Source organism: Colius striatus, chromosome 1 (assembly GCF_028858725.1).
Source record: "Colius striatus isolate bColStr4 chromosome 1, bColStr4.1.hap1, whole genome shotgun sequence".
NCBI classification, from domain to species: domain Eukaryota; kingdom Metazoa; phylum Chordata; class Aves; order Coliiformes; family Coliidae; genus Colius; species Colius striatus.
The window spans coordinates 20,780,374-20,798,530 of NC_084759.1; the positions used below are offsets into that span (position 1 = coordinate 20,780,374).

Sequence of the window (18,157 nt, forward strand, 5' to 3'; positions counted from 1 at the left end):
ATTTCCATTGCCATTTAGTGCTCATACACCACAATTTATCATCAATCTGAAGGCACAGAACAGAAAATGTGCTGCAGAGAACGTGATTAGCTCACAAATAGGTAAAAGCATCAAGAAAGAGCCTTGTTTCAGTAAAACTTACCTCCTCCCCTTCAACTGTTCCTCTAACAACTGCCAAAGTGGAGAACGGATGAACAGCTGTCTAAGACCAAAAAGCACTGCTGGAATAGTGCTGGGTTTGCATCCCCAGATGCGATGCCCTGGGGTGAAGGGGAGCCGTTTGCTCAGGTTCCCCCACAGCAGAGGTTATTCTGTGTGCTAGGGATGCACAGTGAGACCAGAGTTAGAGAGGGCTCCTGATGTGTCTTCATGGACCCTTACAGCTGCATCTCAAAAGGCAGGGATGGTTGTTCTGCAGCCCATGTCCCTGTGAGATGACCAAGACTGAGTCACCACTACCTCTTCTCTCTAAACCCGGGCCATGGTCTCCGCAGCTGGTCACTGCAGCTAAAACGGGGTAGGAAAGGTCCAGGAGTGGAGTTGAGGTGTTTAAGGTAACTAGTACTACTTGGGAAGGAGGGTGAAGAGGGGCAGCCCCTCTGGATGTGATGTTTACCCCAGGAGCCATGGAAGAGGCTCTCCCCTTCCATCTTTTGCCCAATTCCTCCCTCTCCCACCATGGGAGTGGTTGGCTTTCATTCCTCCTCTGGCAAAACAAACTCGTCTGCCCCTGCTGAGGAGCATGCTGTTTTTGCTTGGCTGTGCTTGCAACCCACAGACTCCTCCAGCCAGCCTTTACCAGCACAGTTTAACAACAAAAACAACACCCAAACCCAAAGACATTCCTTCACCTTCTAAAACAGCTTTGGGAGCAGTGAATGCAGTGCCTGACGCTGAGCAGCCTCCACACTTTTCACCACATGCTTGGGCCTCTGATTTCTGAGCTGCTGCCATGCATGGCATACTCATCCTTTTAACAGGAACCCCTACCTTAGTTTGTTAGAGTGTTTTTTAATCCATTAAAATCACCTCAGAAGTAAATGGTCACGTTCCTTAACAAAAAGGAACTTGCCTTGCTTCTGACATTATCTGTGTCACGCTATAGCTGAGAACCAGGCTTAGAATTTCATTATACCCACCCCAGATCTACTAAGGAATTTGCAAATACATTAATTCTGAGTTCTTCTATGATGTGGAATTTTCCCCTCTGTTGTCCCTGACTAAACAGGAAGTATCTTCCAGTATCACTTCATTAACATGCTGTGAAGCAGAATAAATTCTTTTACATTCTTCGCTGGAGACCCCTGGGGTTGTCTGGGGAAGGTGCTCCTTCCCCTCAAGTTCCAGCATACAGCTGCCTAGGTCTACATCTCACACAACAGCTCTCTGCACCTCCAGCTGCAGCACTTAATTCATTAACCTGTCTGTAAATAAAAAACTCTGGTGGTCTGGCTCTTACCTTCCGAGAAATACAAGAGCTAACAACCTTCTAGCAGACACAGCTGGTTTCTTACGCATTTCTTCACATAGGCATGGTTTTGTTTTAAAGGAACTCATCTGTTTGTAGCCCACTAAATCCAGGGTCTGGGCAACTTTACTGCAAATCATGAAGAAATTGCTTTTAGACTCATTCCATCTTGGCAGATGTCTACAGATAAAGCCTAGTTGCCTGCAGGAGATGGAGATGAGAACTGATTACTGGGAGGCTCGAGTTTCAGCTGTAAAACTGGTGTTTCCAGCACGACTGTCTCCTTGCATCAGATCTACACTGGGAAAAGATCCTCCAGATGATCACTACCAGCTGGCGTCGAGGGGGAAAGAGGAAACGCTGCTTGAGGCAAAGCACCATGAGGCAGAGACCTCAACTCCGCTTTAGAAACGCCTCCAGTGCTGGAATCCCTGGTTAAGCAGCTGGTATGTTGCCCGGGTGGGATGAGCACTCCCTCAAACTCTCCTGGTACATCCACTGACTGTAATTTATGCTAAATCACAGCAGAAAAAAAAGAGTCTCTTTAAACCAAGCCTGCGTTGAGCTACCCACACCTTTTGCAAAGAGGGAGACCATACTTTGAAATTAGTACAATGAGTAGAATGAACTTTTATTTTCATTCATCCTTCATTAATACCATACAATTAGACAGCAATGTCTGGAAAAAAAATCTTGAAATAATTTAAAACAGAAGGCACAGAAAACCAAATCCAACTATGCAGCTACGAGAGAAAGAGGGAAAACGGTTCAGGAAGGGAATGAATTCCGAAAGGTTTTATCACTAGACGTTCTGATCAGAAGCTACAGCACACAGAAACAAAACTGCACAGTTTAAGCTAACCCATGCTTTTCTTATACATACAAATGAAAGAAAAAGAATCTAAAAATCTGAGTTTTGCAGGGTTCTGAATGAAAAGTGTCGTTTTACAAATAAAAAACCCATTAAATCTAGTACATATGCCAAAATCTTCCCTAAGAGCTACACTAAGATGTATTAAAAAAAAGCCATAAGTCTGCATTAAGAGCAAAGCATACAGTTAAACAGCATCTAGGGATGGGAGGAAACTCGGTCTCAAATCAGAGTATCAAATAAGTTTGGTGTTTGCTTCAGAAACAAAGATTCTCAGCACAGTAATATACTGTAGAGGACATTCTTTTGTACTTTAACATTATGAAATTAAACTGGTAGCATACGTTACAGAGAGAGAAATGAAACCACTTCAATCATAGGAGACTTTTACTTTTCTTCTTTTTTTTTTTTTTTGCAAAAGAGTAACTTTATTTCTTTGGAAAACAAAGCTCCTGGAACTCATGACATGCACTAATACGGCCCTGATGTTGCACCGCTGAATTCTGAGAAGAGAATGAAGCCCGTGCTTCATGCTTCACAACTGACATCTGCTGTGACTCTCATATACATTCCCTGGTAATTAATAATACAATGCAGAGGTCATTCATAAAATCAGTTCAGGTTGGGAACCTGGTTTATAAATGAAGCTCTTTTGTCAAATATGCAGAACACCGACAACACACGGGGTGAGCTCCAGGTCGGCACATTTCGTTCTGCGCTCCAGCCCTCTCTTCTTAAACAAATGGGTGCTTAGCCCACAGACAGCATGGAAAGGCAAAGTCTGGAAGTTAAAGCTTGGTTTGTAAAAATACTAAATACAATCCAAGATAAACAGCATTAGTCTTGCTGACAACTTAACTGCAGGTGCTCTCTAAAGGAAAAGAAATACTAATATCCCAAAGTGCAGGAGAGATGGTTTCAGCATTTGGTGTCGAGGCATTTGCACATTTGTCAGGAGGTGACAGAGTAAGAGCAAACTTTGCAGCTTCCTTTGCAGTTGGACTTGAATTCAAAGGGCCTCCCTTCTAGCTTGCCCACCTGTAAACCATAACACATGGTTTCTTAATAGCTCCCTTTTTTCCTTTCCCTGGAAATAAACTCTCTCACTTAGAAAGTACAAGTCCAAGCATTTGTTTCCACACATGAATAAAGAGAGCTGACAGCTACAATAGAAACGGTAAAAATGATCCTTGTAAAAATGTTCATCAAAATTCTCAGACATAGCAAAACATTCACTTGTAAAGGAAAGTCCTAATGCTGCGAGCCATCCACTCACGGGCAACCTCGGGCATGGGTTCTTGCCAGCGTTGCAACAGTCATCACTGTATTTCTTGTCATTATAGGATACAAACTCTGTAATGTACTAAAGTTTCCTAACAAAGAGTCCAATTATTGCACTTTATAAAAATTCCAGTAATATCAGGCTTTTGTCCTGTCTTTTCTATGAACACTGATGCCCTGCCAGAAAAATTTGGGGGGGGCTGAGTAACTTCTGATGAGTCAGATGGATTACTTGGTCAGTCTGAAATACTCAATCAAACCCAGAAAGGCTTACAAAAGGGAGAGATGTACGTTTGGAAGTGGACTTTGACTCACAGCAGCAGCAGACAGACGTGTCGCTGCGGTGCTCACGCACGTTCTCTTCGCAGGGAAGAACACAGCACGTGGCTGTTACTTTCATATACCACACATGACTTGAGGACTGTGCAGAGAAACCCAAAGAACCACTGAGTTGTTCTGCTGACTCTACAGGCCTGAAGGGGAAAGCTCAATGATGGGCAGATCGGAGTGGGAGGTTCTCTGTGAGCTCGTGTATATTTGCATTTGCAGCAGCAATGGATACAGCAAACAGAAATGGCTATTTCAGGATGGAAAGATATATACAGCAAGTCTGAGAGGCCCATAAAAAAAATCAGAAGGAAAATACAGCAGTTTTGGCCCTGCTTATAACCAGCTGTATCAATAGGGAAAAAAAGGCAGAGGAGGCTTTTGTGCCAGCTACCTAGAAAAAGGGGCTACTTGAATCAAAGTGATTCAGAAGTCTAGATGAGGCTTCCAGGCCAGCAGATCACTGTTAAAGTGACTTTGTTCCTCTGCTCCTTCAGCATGGGAACGAGTGCAGAATGGCTCATTCCAACCGTGGAGAGTCCGTTCACTGCAACGATCATATCGCCACACCTGAAAAACACAAGAAGAAACAACTCCAGATGATGACTACGGCTCTGCAGCATCCAGCACACACCAACTGACAGCAATTCACTGCTGGGGTGATAGGGTTTGCATCAGGTTGGAAGCGTGGCTACAGAATCCAGAGGGGTTCAATTTTAAGTCTGTTTTACTGATGAAACTCATCCAAGAAATTCCCAAATCACTAGATTTCAGTTCTAGCAAAAAGACAGTTCTGCACTGAGGGCTGACCTGTGAGGAAACGTGAAAAGAGAAAGTTGAGATCTCATGATTGCACTATTAGAAGCATTAGAAGGGGTGTGGGCAATAGGTCAAGAGAAGTTCTCCCCCTCCACTCTGCCCTTGTGAGACCACATCTGGAATATTGTGTCCAGTTCTGAGCCCCTCAGTTCAAGAAGGACAGGGAGCTGCTGGAGAGAGGTCAGCACAAGGCCACAAAGATGATGGAGTGGAGCATCTTCCTTATGGTGAAAGGCTGAGGAAGCTGGGGCTCTTCAGCTTGGAGGAGACTGAGGAGTGACCTCATTAATGTTTACAAATATGTAAAGGGTGGGTGTCAGGAGGATGGAGCCAGGCTGTTCTCAGTGGTGTCCAGTGATGGGACAAGGGGCAATGGGTACAAGCTGTAACATAAGAGGTTCCAAAGAAACGTAAGGAAAGACTTCTTCACTGTGAAGGTGACGGAAAACTGAAACAGGCTGCTCAGATGGGCTGTGGCGTCTCCTTCTCTGGGGACATTAAAAACCCACCTGGACGAGTTCCTCTGTGACCTACTCTAGGAGCTCCTGTTCTGGCAGGGGGGTTGGACTAGATGATCTTCTGAGGTCCCTTCCAGCCCTTTAAGATTCTGTGATTCTGTGACTCATGGAGTCAGAGAAAGTAATGAGCTAACATGAACATGACAGAAGTATTTCTGTTTGTTTGTGTGGATTACAACACATTCACACCAAACATGCCTTTACAGTGGGAGGTGTAAGTAAAGATACTTATGGTTATCAACCACATTCCAAGAGAGAACTTTGTTTTCAATGGCTTTTATTAACCATTTGGCTTGAAATCTCCCCCAGCAGATGGTTAAATTAAGAAGCTGCAGCATCTCCATGTTTAGAAGCAGGGAACAGAAATTTGGGAGGGTGACATTTGCCAGCCTTAAGAAAACTGACCTGGAAGGGTTAAAGTTTCAGTTTTTAACAAGATCAAGGAAAACTTAAAAAAAAGCACCCAAGTTCTTCCTACATTGAGCATGCTCCATCTCCAGGCATCTCTCCTGTGTGATTTGAGTGTGTATTTGGCATCCCCTGGAGCAAACATGTCCCCAGAGATCAAACAGGATTTTTCCTGAAACTCATCCTCCCAACTATTGGAGGCATCAAAATAGATTTCATAAAGATGCTCTCCTGAGCTCTCCCAGTGCCCTCCAGTAATGCAGAGCAGAGGGAGAACGGGTAGTGTGACCAACACCAGTCAAATCTGCATTCAAAAGCCCTTCTCTGCATGAGCCAAGGTACCCCATCCCCCAAATCCCAGTGCTACAAGTTCACTAAAGGGATCTCACTCAGACAGCCTTTCTGCTGAAGTCACTTGACCATCTACAAAATCACACCAGACAGATAATGTAGGCAGAAAACTGTCTTAACTATTGCACTGTGAAGTTATTTTCTTCCTTCCTCTGCAGCTGAACAAAACAGTTCAATAATTTAAACAGAACAGCAGAGCTTCAAAAAGCCCTGCCTCAGGATAACTTATGGTGCAGGTTCTAAGGAGCTCTCCCTTGTTGATGGCCCATTTTTAAGTCTCTGTTCTCAGTGAGACAGTACATTTACAGAGAGGGGACTATACCATGGTATCACACAACAGCATCTTTTCCATTCCTTATAAGGGGCTAAGTGTGACCACAACCACTCTTCTTAGGGATGATGCTCAGATTTCCATTTGTTTGATGGCTTCTAGTTAGTAACTCCCCAATCTAAAGTTACTTATTTTGGGTTGAACTGAAATATTTTGTTTAATCCAAACTGTGTCATAGTTGGACAAAAAAGAGATCTGATTTTGTGCTCAGCCAAGCTATTTCTTCATTTATTTATTTAGTCACTGAACTGAAAAATCAATTACTGGCAAGGCTCTAGGCGTACGTACATTTTTTCTTAAGTTACTTTCTAAGTAAATCTACACATAAAAATCATGCCATAAAACTTCAAGTTGCATATTCTTTACTGCTACCTTCAAAGAAGATCAGTTATGAACAAGAAAACCTTTAACAGGAACTGTAAGTCCTAGCTCTGAACTAATCCTACATGAGGCTAAGATGCACATACAGATATTAGACCTCAGGGCTGCATCCAAACGTCATGTGCAAGCAGAATCACATCATCTTTAAGGTCAGAGGGGTCCTCAGGAGGTCTCTAGTCCCACCTTCTGCTCAAACCAAGGTTGGCTGTGAGATATGACCAGGTTGCTCGAGGCTTTACCCAGTCAAGTCTTGAAAACCTCCAAGGACAGGGACTGAGCAACCCGTGCTGCTACCAGACCGTCCTCACGAGGTAGAATCAGTCTCAACCTCTTTCATTCAACTCATGCCCATTGTCTCTCTTTCTCTTGCCTTGCACCCCCGTGAAGAGCCTGGGCTCCATTCCCTCGATAATCTCTTTGTAGGCACTGCAAGGGTCTGTTAGTAGCCCCCAAAGACAACTTTGCTCTAGGCTCAGCAAGCCCAGCTCTGCCAGCACCTCCTTGTAGGAGGGAAACCACTCCAGCTCCCTCCATCTCAGGGGCCTCTGCTGAACTCGCCTCATTTATCATTGTCTTTCCTTCCAACTAATGACTCTCAGGGCACTGACATGGGGACTTGGTTCCTTAACAATCTTTTCAGAGGTACTGATTTTTTCATCTCCTTTTTTGCACCAGCATCCCTCTTCAGCAGCAGTGGTTTCAGAAGGCCATAGGAAATGATAAAGCAATTTTCCCCACTTTACAGTATTAAGTTCTAATTTTTTAGTGGTTCTCTAGGAAGATAAAAACACTACAAACTACCCATTTCTGCACATCAGATATTTTGCAAAGTCTCTTGGCCTACACAAAAGTTCGAAAGGGAGATGGAGACAACAGTGACATCAGCACTGCAGCAGGGGATGAGGTAGCAGAGGTGCCAGCACCAGCATCACCTTGCACACACATTGTTTCCTCAGCACAAATATCCTGTACTTCCCTGCATCATATTTCCCAGGGAGGCAAAGCAGGACTGGCTGCACAACCCCCCACCCCAGCACAAGATGTTACAGCATATTGCCTTCAGCAATTAGTTGCACCAGCACGTAACTATTTGGCAGCGGTTAGTATTAGCATGACTATTGTTGTAGCTTACTTCAATCTTCCATCAAAGTATGCGGGGGTTCCAAGAACAATGGTTTTGATGAAGAAAGGCTGGTTTGTGTGGTTCTCCTCATAGCCACCGACAATGCTGAAACCCCAGCTCCCCAAATTGCTCCGCCGCAGGACAACGTCATGGCAGCTATGGAGGCAGCTGTGGAATGGAAGCACAGGAGAGCAAGAGAAAAAGCCTTGTACAAAACAGATAGGTATTTTTACAGCAGGCACAACACCTGCTGTCTCATCACTGTCACTGTGCTAAGTGTGGAAGGGAAGGGAGGGGTGGTGATTAGACTTCTGTTCCCAGAGCAATTCTCCAATGTTCAAAGCAATTACCAAAAAACTCCCACAATCTTGAGACAGAAAAGTGTTTTAAAAGAAATAATGCAGTGCTAGAACACTTCATTAAACACAGCTAACTCTGTAAACTGACAGTAATGGAATGGCATTTTAGGGATTTCACAGGTGGCAAGGAGGTGGGTGGAAAATGGATACCTGATGCGTTTAGTTTGCAAGTCAAAAACACAGCGCGTTTTTCTTCCACCCCCCAGTCACTTCAGGCTTTTTCTACTTTAAGTAAAGGTCTAAAAATCCATGGCATCATCTGAACTGGTGTGCCACCAGTAATGAAAATACAAATGACCACACATTTTATTACACAGAATGTAAATAACCTAGACCCTGCTTCCCTAACTGTACTGGTACACGTCATCTCCCCCATTGAAAAGTCACTCCTGCCAATGAAGTCAGCGGCGTCTGTAATGTAAAAAACACACCAAGGAAACTGACTTTTGAGTGAAACAGGTGCCAAGTTCTTGACTTGATGTACAATGCTCCTGTAAAGAACAGCAGCACAATGCGTAGCATAACTTCAGGAGCTGTGCAAGGCTAAACAATAAACCACTGCCGAAGCATGGAAAGGAATTACGTTTACCAAAACTGAGAGCTGTTCATGGACATTAATACTTGAATGGAAGACAAATCAGCTGATAGTAAAACTTAGGAACAAATCTTTTGCTTCTCTTATTTTCAACTGTGGCTCTACTACCAATATGTCTGGTTCTTGTGGTTTTATGCTCAACTATAGACCTGAGTCTGGTAACACTTTCAGAAGGAGAGGAATTAACCTGCATGCCCTGACTGAAGTTAACACCACTATTCGCTGTAGTGAGAGCTCTTTTTGATAGCAAGCAATGCCAGAATGAGCTTATAGCTGGAGCCACTAGAAAGTAAAAATCAGAAGAGTAAAAATGAAACACAGTCATATCTAGCAGATTGTAGATTAGTCGGGGAGAGAGCTTGCTGCAAATATCTTGGTGCTTGGCAGAGACGGCAGGGGGTTCTTGAAAAACAGAAAACCATGGGGATTTCTAAATTCATGGAGATTTCAAGGCTCACATGTGTGCAAAGGACCCATGTCAAGAGTCTGTCACAACCGCAAGGTTCATCTCATGTTTTCAAGTTATATACTTGGCCTACTTGGTGGCAGATTAGCAGAGATACATGTGGGTATATGCTTTGTGCTTTTATTAGCAACCTCTCTGGTTTTAGAGATTCTACAGAAAGTTACAATATGGTGAGAGAACAGAAAAGATGACTTGTGTTCAATGAGAAGTATCCACATGGGTAGTTACTGGGGTTTGTGAAGGGATAAACCAAGTTTACCCTTCTTCCAGTTTCCTAAGGAAATATCACTCCTGTTCACAGTCCACTTTGTAAGCACATTGCCAAGGGAAAAGAGCCAAGATGGTTGGTCAGGCAGAAAGAAGGACAGATGTGCAGCAACTAACAAGGTCTCTGCTTTTACATCTCTCTTGGACTTAGCTTACAGGTAACCAACACTTTTATCAATGAATTCCATACCTTGGAAGTCCCAGCCACATGACCCATGACGGTGACCAGCTGGCATCGTATTCATTTTCACTGATGGTACTCAGTTGTTCTTCATTAGCCTGGGGCTGCTCTTCTACAATCTGAACTTCCAGAGCTTTCAGTGCCACTACTGAAGAGGCAGCACTAGCCTTCAGCATGGCCACTGCCTCGCTGTGACTTAAGTTAGTCAAATCGATGCCGTTGATGTTCAGCAGCACGTCACCTGTCGAAAGGGACACGTGAGAACACATCAGTTCCCACCGACACCACCTCCTGTGCCAGGGTTTCCCTTAATACTGCAGTTTTTGGAGCTGAGAGTGTCTGAACTAACAAACAGCCTGGGAATGTGACCAGTTCTAAAGCTTCATGCTGTCAGTTTGAAACATTAATGTATTGAGCCATTAAGCTGGATCAGTATCATTTATTTCCACATAACAGATCAAATGCTGTGGTATATGGCCCTGAAAATTTGAGATAGAAATCACCTAAGCACCTCACCTGCTTGGCTGCAACTGCTATTGCAGATGCCACAACATAATTGTTTCCAGTGGTGAATCTCCAGTCCATTCTAACTTTAAAAGGGAAGGAAGAAAGATGGAAGGAACTATACAGGCACCACAAAGTAATCAACTCTGGTAGATAAGTGAGGCTTCACAGAGTGGTTTAGGTCATCTGCTTTTTCTAACTTGTTACTTGGGAGGAAAAAATGGACTTTGGAGAGCTAAAGAGAATCTTCACCCTTTAACAGACGCAGGGGGAAGCATAGTGACCAAGTAAAACCAACTGTTGTCTGGGTACCTGGCTCCTTGAGCTGGAAGGGGGGCAGGTGACAGAATGAAGCCCCCTTAGTCCAAGGGGAAATGGTGTGCTCCATCTGGATGCACACAAGTCCATGGGACCAGATGGAATCCACCTGAGGGTGCTGAGGGAGCTGGCAGAAGGGCTTGTTGAGACACTCTCCATCATCTACCAGCAGTCCTGGCTCACCGGGAAGGTTCCAGAGGACTGGAGGATGGCAAATGTGACACCCATCTACAAGAAGGGCCAGAAGAGGATCCTGGGAATTACAGGCCTGTCAGTCTGACCTCAGTGTCAGGGAAGGTTATGGAACAGCTCATCCTGAGCATCATCCTGAGGAACATACAGGACAACCAAGGGTTCAGACCCAGCCAGCATGGCTTCATGAACGGCAAGTCCTGTTTGACTAACCTGATCTCCTTCTATGACAAGGTGACCCACTGATGAGGGAAAGGCTGTGGATGTGGTCTCCTTGGACTTTACTAAAGTCTTTGATGCAGTCTCCCACAGCATCCTCCTGGAGAAACTGGCTGCCCATGGCTTAGATGGACCTACTCTGAGATGGGTGGAAAACTGCTTGGATGGCCAGACCCAGAGAGCGATGGTGAATGAAGTTAAATCTGTTGTCTGGTCACCAGTGGTGTTCCCCAGGGCTCAGTGTTGGGACCTGCCCAGAGGAAAGGGACCTGGGAGTGTTGGTTGACAGTCAGCTGAACATGAGCCAGCAGTGTGCCCAGGTGGCCAAGAAGGCCAATGGCATCCTAGCCTGTATTAGAAATAGTGTGGCCAGCAGGACCAGGGAAGTGATTGTCCCCCTGTACTCAGTGCTAGTGATGCTGCATCTCAAGTGCTGTGTTCAGTTTTGGGCCCCTCACTCCAGGAAAGACACCAAGGTTCAGAAGCGTGTCCAGAGATGGGCAATGAAGCTAGTGAAGGGTCTGGAGGATAAGTTTGATGAGGAGTAGCTGAGGGAGCTGGGGATGTTTAGCCTGGAGAAGAGGAGGCTGAGGGGACCTGATCACTCTCTACAGCTACCTGAAAGGAAGCTGTAGCAAGGCGGAGGTTGGTCTCTGCAACAGGACAAGAGGAAACGGCCTCAAGTTGTGTCAGGAGAGGTTTAGACTGGAGATTAGGAAGAACTTTTTTACTGAGAGGGTTGTTAAGTATTGGAATGGGCTGCCCAGAGAGGTGGTGGAGTCACTACCCCTGAAGACATTTAATAGCTGTGTAGCTGAGGTGCTGAGGGACATGGTTTAGTTTAGTGATGGGCCTGGAAGTGTGAAGTTAATGGTCGGACTTGACGATCTTAAAGGTCTTTTCCAACTGAAACAATTCTAAGAATCTCTGAATTTGAAAACTACTGGAAAGATTGGTATAAACCCCAGTTTATTAGAAGAAAGAAAGATTATCTCTGCAAAGGTAACCTGGGAAGAGTCAAAGCTGCTTAAAAAATGCAATAATTTTTATTTTATTTCAGAGTATTTTTTAAAAACCTCAGGATGAAAAGGAGAATGTTATTTACTGTCCAAGTGGTGACAGTCTCCTCTTTCACACAATGTCTCACTGATGAAAGTGAGAAGAAACAAAGCAGGAGTGTGAACATCTGGGTCACATTCGGAACAATGCTCATTTTTAAGAAGTTTTTTCCTCCCAAGAAAGCCTAAAGTTGAGGGGCTAGCTTAACCTGAAATCACTTTTGTTGCTGCTGTGGCTACTTTAATGTTATGTAATGAAAGAGCAATTGTGAATTTTCCATCAAGTGTGTTTTTCATAGTAGTACAGAAAAAGCAAGCATACCCAGTGCTATGTGGGTGTGAATCTCCCTCTCTCAGAGGCATATAAAGATGCTCCTACACTGTTCTTTTTAAACTTGCAATCAGTGAAGAGGGTTTTTTTCCCTGAATTTCTTTCCTAAAACAATCTGTAATTCTGTGAACTCTGAATCACAGACATCCCATAGGCAGTGTTTGTTTCTCATATGGCATAGAATGTTTTCATCACTGAGTGCTTTGCTCTGGATCAGGCAGGACTGCCTTCACCTACACTGAGGTGAACCCCCGCCTCCTGCTTTCCCTTCTGCAAAGGTGAGGAACATGGAGAGATGCTGCAGCACCCCTGAAGACTCCCAAACCCAAGGTGTCCCAGAGGGTTAAGAAAGCATTCAGGAGCCAGGCTCAACACTGATGTAGCAATGAGGACACACTTAGTATGGGAAGACATGGCCTCTCTGAACAGTGTCTCTGCCGTTTAGACACTACACTGAGGGGCAGAGATTCCTCAGACAGAGATGAGGCCCAGCCCACCAAGTTAATCACAAAAACAGGATGCATGCACTCCAGTACAAAGCATCACACCAGACCCTGGCTCAGGGGATTACTGTCAGCTTTAAAGAATTTAACCAGACATTTCCTGGTCTTATGCACTTCCCCTGCTATCGCTCTCTAAACATCCCTTTCCTAGAAAAGGTGGAAGCACGATACTAAACACCCTACTTCCATGATTGAAACATGAAGAAAAGCATCCATCAGCACTTCCCTACATCTGTGAAAAGGCTTTTTGACACAGACTCACTCCAGAGCACGTATTCATCACACAGTAATCAGAGGCCACCAGGAAGCCAAGCCCCACCTCGCTTAATCCTGCCGTCTCTCGCCAAACACCCATGAGGCTGCACACTTGTCACGAAGATGGGCAATTCGCCACTTTTGCTGCCTCTGCCTCCTGCCACTGTCATTCCCAGAGATTCATGTGGCTCTTTTTTCACAGTAATATGCTTTTCTTGGCAGGTAACACACTGGGAGAGATCCTGTTTGACAAGGATAAATAACATTGTTAAAACTAAAAAAGCACCGAAACCCAAACCAGAACAACCCCTACCGTTCTATGATTCTACGATAAATAAACCCCAAAGCTATACTTTGGTACTTTAACAGAATGGTTTAAAAGGACTAAGAAGAGCTAATCAGCTTTGGCTGGATTTCTTCCAGGTCAGAAAAAAAACCAACAAACAAACAAAAAAAAGCCACACATGTAGATGCTTAAACATAGACAGAAAGTTCATAAAGGTCTCTCTTGAAAATCCAACTCCACTTTTTTCTTAGCATCCTCCGCTAGAATGGGCTACATTCTAGGACTGCACTACAAAACATGTCATCATGTCTTCATGACGACAAAGACAGATCATTTCAAGCTCTCATACATTACGTTTTCTTTTGCGGGTGGTATGTAGGATCTCTCAGAGCACAAAGTAACTTAAGGGCAATGAATGCCATAGGCTGGTAATGAGTGCCTTGTGCAGACTCCCTCATGATTACATGAGGGACCCAACTTGAAGCAAGAGATCCTATATTTCATATTTCTAACACCTGATTTATAAAGTTTAGCCAGTATTTTGTTTTGCCACAGCAAAAGGATCTAAATCTGAAAGTACATTTTACTTGCTGAAGCCCTTCCTCTTCAGGTTATTTAGTGATGCATTCAAACCACAGCACATATCCCTGTAGCAGCATCTTAAATCAACAGAATATTTGCAAGGAACTTAAAATAAGAAATAACCTAGGAGATTCTTCCAACTACAGAAACTTATTTGTTCCCTTGTGTTCTCTAGGAAAATGGCAACATTGCTTTCTCTGGCTTCCAATGCCATGTGCTCCTCTGACTCATTCTGCTCCTCACGTGTACATGTTAATAACGTAAGGAGCTATGAGTATACACACCATAGCTGCTGCTTCAGGACTAACTGGCTGGTGCCATGCAATTATATAAACGTATTTTAAGCCTCAGGACTTCTAAGCCAATTGTAGGTTAACGAGAGAGAGGTAAAGATTAAGGGTATGAAACATGGGAAATGTCCATTTGCCACACACTTAAGACTATCACACAAGTAGAATGGTATTTACCCATCTCAAAGGGAGAAACACCCACCTTATGTGAGTTGGGTCTGCTGTGAAACAGCTGCTGAGACTGGTGTTGGTGTGGGTTGCTGTTGTGAGTCCCGGTGTCTCGGATAATGCTGACTGTCTGTGACTTCAGGGATCTGGAGATGATCAAATTCACTCTCTCCCCACTAGCCTGTCCAATATACAAAACAAAGTAATGAGGTTGACAGAATGTTGGTTATTAACACAGAAGGAGGAAAATGTGTGATGAAAAATGAAACAAGACAACTGCAGAACTTGGTTTTGTCCCTGGAGGTGCCATAAATTTCTTAGAAAGCACAGGCCTTTATTTGCTTTTTTCTGCAGTTCCTCCTAGAACCAAGGGGACATTAACACTCTTACTTTGCCTCTGATGTTACATCATCTGGAAATTCTTTGCCAAAAGGACCGTTTCTCACTTTGTGTTATGAAGCTTGAGACATCAAAATTCACCCAATTCCATTTGCAGCCTCTGCAGACTTCTGCAATGTGTAGCAATAAAAGAAAGAAATGCGACAAGAAATGGCATGAGCCAGCAATGTGCCCTCGTGGTCAAGAAGGTCACAATGGGATCCTGGGGTGCATCAAGAAGAGTGAGGCCAGCAGGCTGAGGGAGATTCTGCTCCTCCTCTACTATGCCTTGGTGAGACCTCATCTGGAGTCCTGTGTCCAGTTCTGGGCTCCCCAGATCAAGAGGGACAGGAAACTTCTGAAGAGAGTCCAGCACAGGGCTCAAAGATGATCAGGGGACTGGAGCATCTTCCTTATGAAGAAAGGCTGTGGGAACTGGGACTGTTTAGCCTGGAGAAGAGGAGACTGAGGGGGGATCTCATTAACACAAGTATTTGAAAGGTGTATGTCAAGAGAATGGGGCAACAATTTTTTCCATAGTGTCCAGTGATAGGACTAGGAGTAATGGACAAAAGCTGGAACACAAAAGGTTCCACTTAAGGAAAAACTTCTTTACTGTGAGGGTGAGGGAGCTCTGGCACAGGCTGCCCAAGGAGGTTGTGGAGTCTCCTTCTCTGGAGGTTTTCAAAATCCACCTGAACATGTTCCTGTGCAACTTCATCTAGATTGATCTGCTTCTGCAGAACAGTTGGACTAGATAAATGATCTCTAGAGGTCCCTTCCATCCTGTGATTCTGTGACATGATGGCTCCAGGGTCTGCAGATTTGGAGCAAAAGCTCTGAACACCTTTGATACTTCCCACAGAGGCTTCCAAGAAAGATGTCACATACAAACAGATGAGAGTTTGGAGAGTATTGGGGGATTTGGTTACCGCATGTTAAACAACACAACACTTTCTATTGCCACAAAATCACACCTCAATAGATAAAAGTTACCTTGTGTACAATTCTGACCACTTTGCTCTATCCAAGAAATGGGAAACTGAGATTCTGTGATTCCCAAGATCGTTGTTGTTATTCTTTAACTGTAAGGAAAGCTCTTGAAATGATTCCTGAAACAAATATTTACTATTCATTTGTATCAGAGTTCTCTATGTGGTGCTAGGTTTAAGCAAAGACAACTGTACTAGACTTCAAGAACCCACTACTGGTCTATTCCAACTGTCCTAAAAACAGAGTGATTTTCACCAACATGCTGGCAGCAAGAAGCAGCAATGTGCTGCAGCTGTTTCCTTACAGACTGAGAGAAAGGCAGGGAGTAAACGTTTTCCTGTGGAACAGACAAGAGTCATATGTCACCTTGCATTCAAGCTTTGGATTGGGAATGGCCCTTTCTTGAACACTCAGAAAATGAGTTTCACTGCATGAGAATCATGGAAGATTTATTTTTCCTTCTCAGCTCCTACTTGTTGCTTCTACAAAGTCTGACAAACTGTTTTCCTGTTTCAGTCCCAATTCCATGCAGAGGCAAATCAATTCAAAACAAAGCCCACTTTCATAGAGCTGACTGAGAGATGAGAACTGCAGTACAAACAGAAATACAACAGTCTCTTTTCTTCTTTTCTGCTAAGCAAGAGGCTAGATGATGCTCTCCTTGCTCACAAGAGCTGTCTTCTGACCTTCAAGCAAGGAAGACTAATGCACTTGTCACTTCTGAGGAGGTGAAGTTCATCTGCTAGGTGCCAAAGCAGACCCTGTTGTGCATTATTATTTCCAGAACATAAATCAGAGCAGATTGCTGCAGGCTTTTAGGCGTCACACAAGCTGTTCTGTCCAGGACAGACTCTACCCCAGGCTTTGCCCATGAAACAAAGCTGAGCTAAGGACTCAGGTGGAGAATGCAAATTACCTGTATAACCTGAGCGGCGAGCTCAGGCGTCCCGTGCTTCAGGTCGTGTCCGTTGATGGCAAGCACGCGGTCGTTGCTGCAGAGCCTGCCGTCCTGAGCAGCCAGCCCCCCTTCCAAAAGGTCGAGGATGAACACTCCCGGCTCGTCTGTCCTGCGGACGAGCTTGATGCCGAGCTGCTCGCTGGAGTCGCGCTTGTGCAGTGTCACCTGGAAGCTGTCGTCCCGGCCGGCGCCTGCCGTGTCCCCGTGGCCATGCCCACGGCCGCCGAACCGCCGCTCCCGCAGCACCGTCAGCTGCAGCACCGAGCATGGCTGCGACAGCACAGCTCGGGCATGGTTGTGGGACACGTTGCTTATGTCAAAGCTGTTGACCTGCAGAACAACAACAACAACAGAGTCAGAATGGTATTGTCATGTGTTTCACTCTTCCTTTATTTCCATAACATCCTTCCAAACTAAATACGGAGCTCACCGCAAAACCAGCCTTGGAGCAATCTATGTATCTGACACTGTCAGCATTCCTCTCCCATCCTCCCATCCTTCCATCCTCTCCTGCAACCCTTCTGTGGCTCTCAATCTACTAACCTATTTTTAAGTTGGAGAAGACTGTAAAGATCTGACCATTAACCTAACACTGCCAATTCCACCACTAAACCATGTTCCTAAGCACTACGTCTACATGTCTTTTGGAGATCTCCAGGGACGGTGGCTCAGTCTTGGCAGCCTGTTACAGTGCTTGATAAGCCTTTTGATGAATAACTTTATCCTAATATCCAATCTAACTCTCCCCTGGCACAACTTGAGACCTTTCCCCACAAAGGTGAATATCATCTGTCATCATAGCCCAGGGTCTTTGTTCTCCCGGTCTCCTACACTTGTCTTCCTTAGATCTTTACATTGTTTGTTCTCCAAGACAAGAACTTTGCATGTGCTTTCAGTGTCAAGTCCAGCATCACTTAAAACTATAAAATAATAAGTTATAAAAAGAATACATCTCAATCTCTGAAGAAAGCTTCTGTCTAACAATATGCTGTACTTCCCTGATGTGAAAAATGTAGAAAACCCACTGAAATGCAGAAAAATGAGATGTGTTTGTTTAGACAGTAGGAAAAGATAGTTGTACTAATTCTCAAGTCTTAGCATGAACTTAGGAGATCTTCCACCGACTTCAACTAGGTTGGAGTTTCAGACTTACAACCTGATTTTCCCTCCATATAAGCAAGAATAGTGTTTGTTATGTAACCCACTAACACAAAGATCAGTACTCTTCAGTCATCTCTTGTGCTATAAAGTTAAGATAAAAATTGGTAGTGCAATGAGATTTGGCAGAAAACAGAAGCATCACAAAAACCAGCACAAAAGCTGTATTTGCCTTGTTCTCTAAGAAGAGGTTCAAAGTTAACACTAAATCACCATCC

General features: G+C 44.3%; 1 protein-coding gene across 1 annotated transcript in view; it reads right to left on the minus strand.

The window, feature by feature from the left end:
• Positions 1–2,118: 2,118 nt before the first annotated feature.
• Positions 2,119–18,157, minus strand: part of LNX2 (ligand of numb-protein X 2) — a 62,108-nt gene continuing 46,069 nt past the window's right edge. The window contains exons 5-10 of the mRNA XM_061993155.1: positions 16,740–17,111; positions 14,487–14,633; positions 13,191–13,368; positions 9,756–9,987; positions 7,888–8,046; positions 2,119–4,517 (exon numbers count right to left, since the gene is read on the minus strand). Of these exons, the coding sequence (XP_061849139.1) occupies positions 4,382–4,517; positions 7,888–8,046; positions 9,756–9,987; positions 13,191–13,368; positions 14,487–14,633; positions 16,740–17,111 (1,224 nt within the window). The 3' untranslated portion in view covers positions 2,119–4,381. The remainder of the gene's footprint in view (positions 4,518–7,887; positions 8,047–9,755; positions 9,988–13,190; positions 13,369–14,486; positions 14,634–16,739; positions 17,112–18,157) is intronic.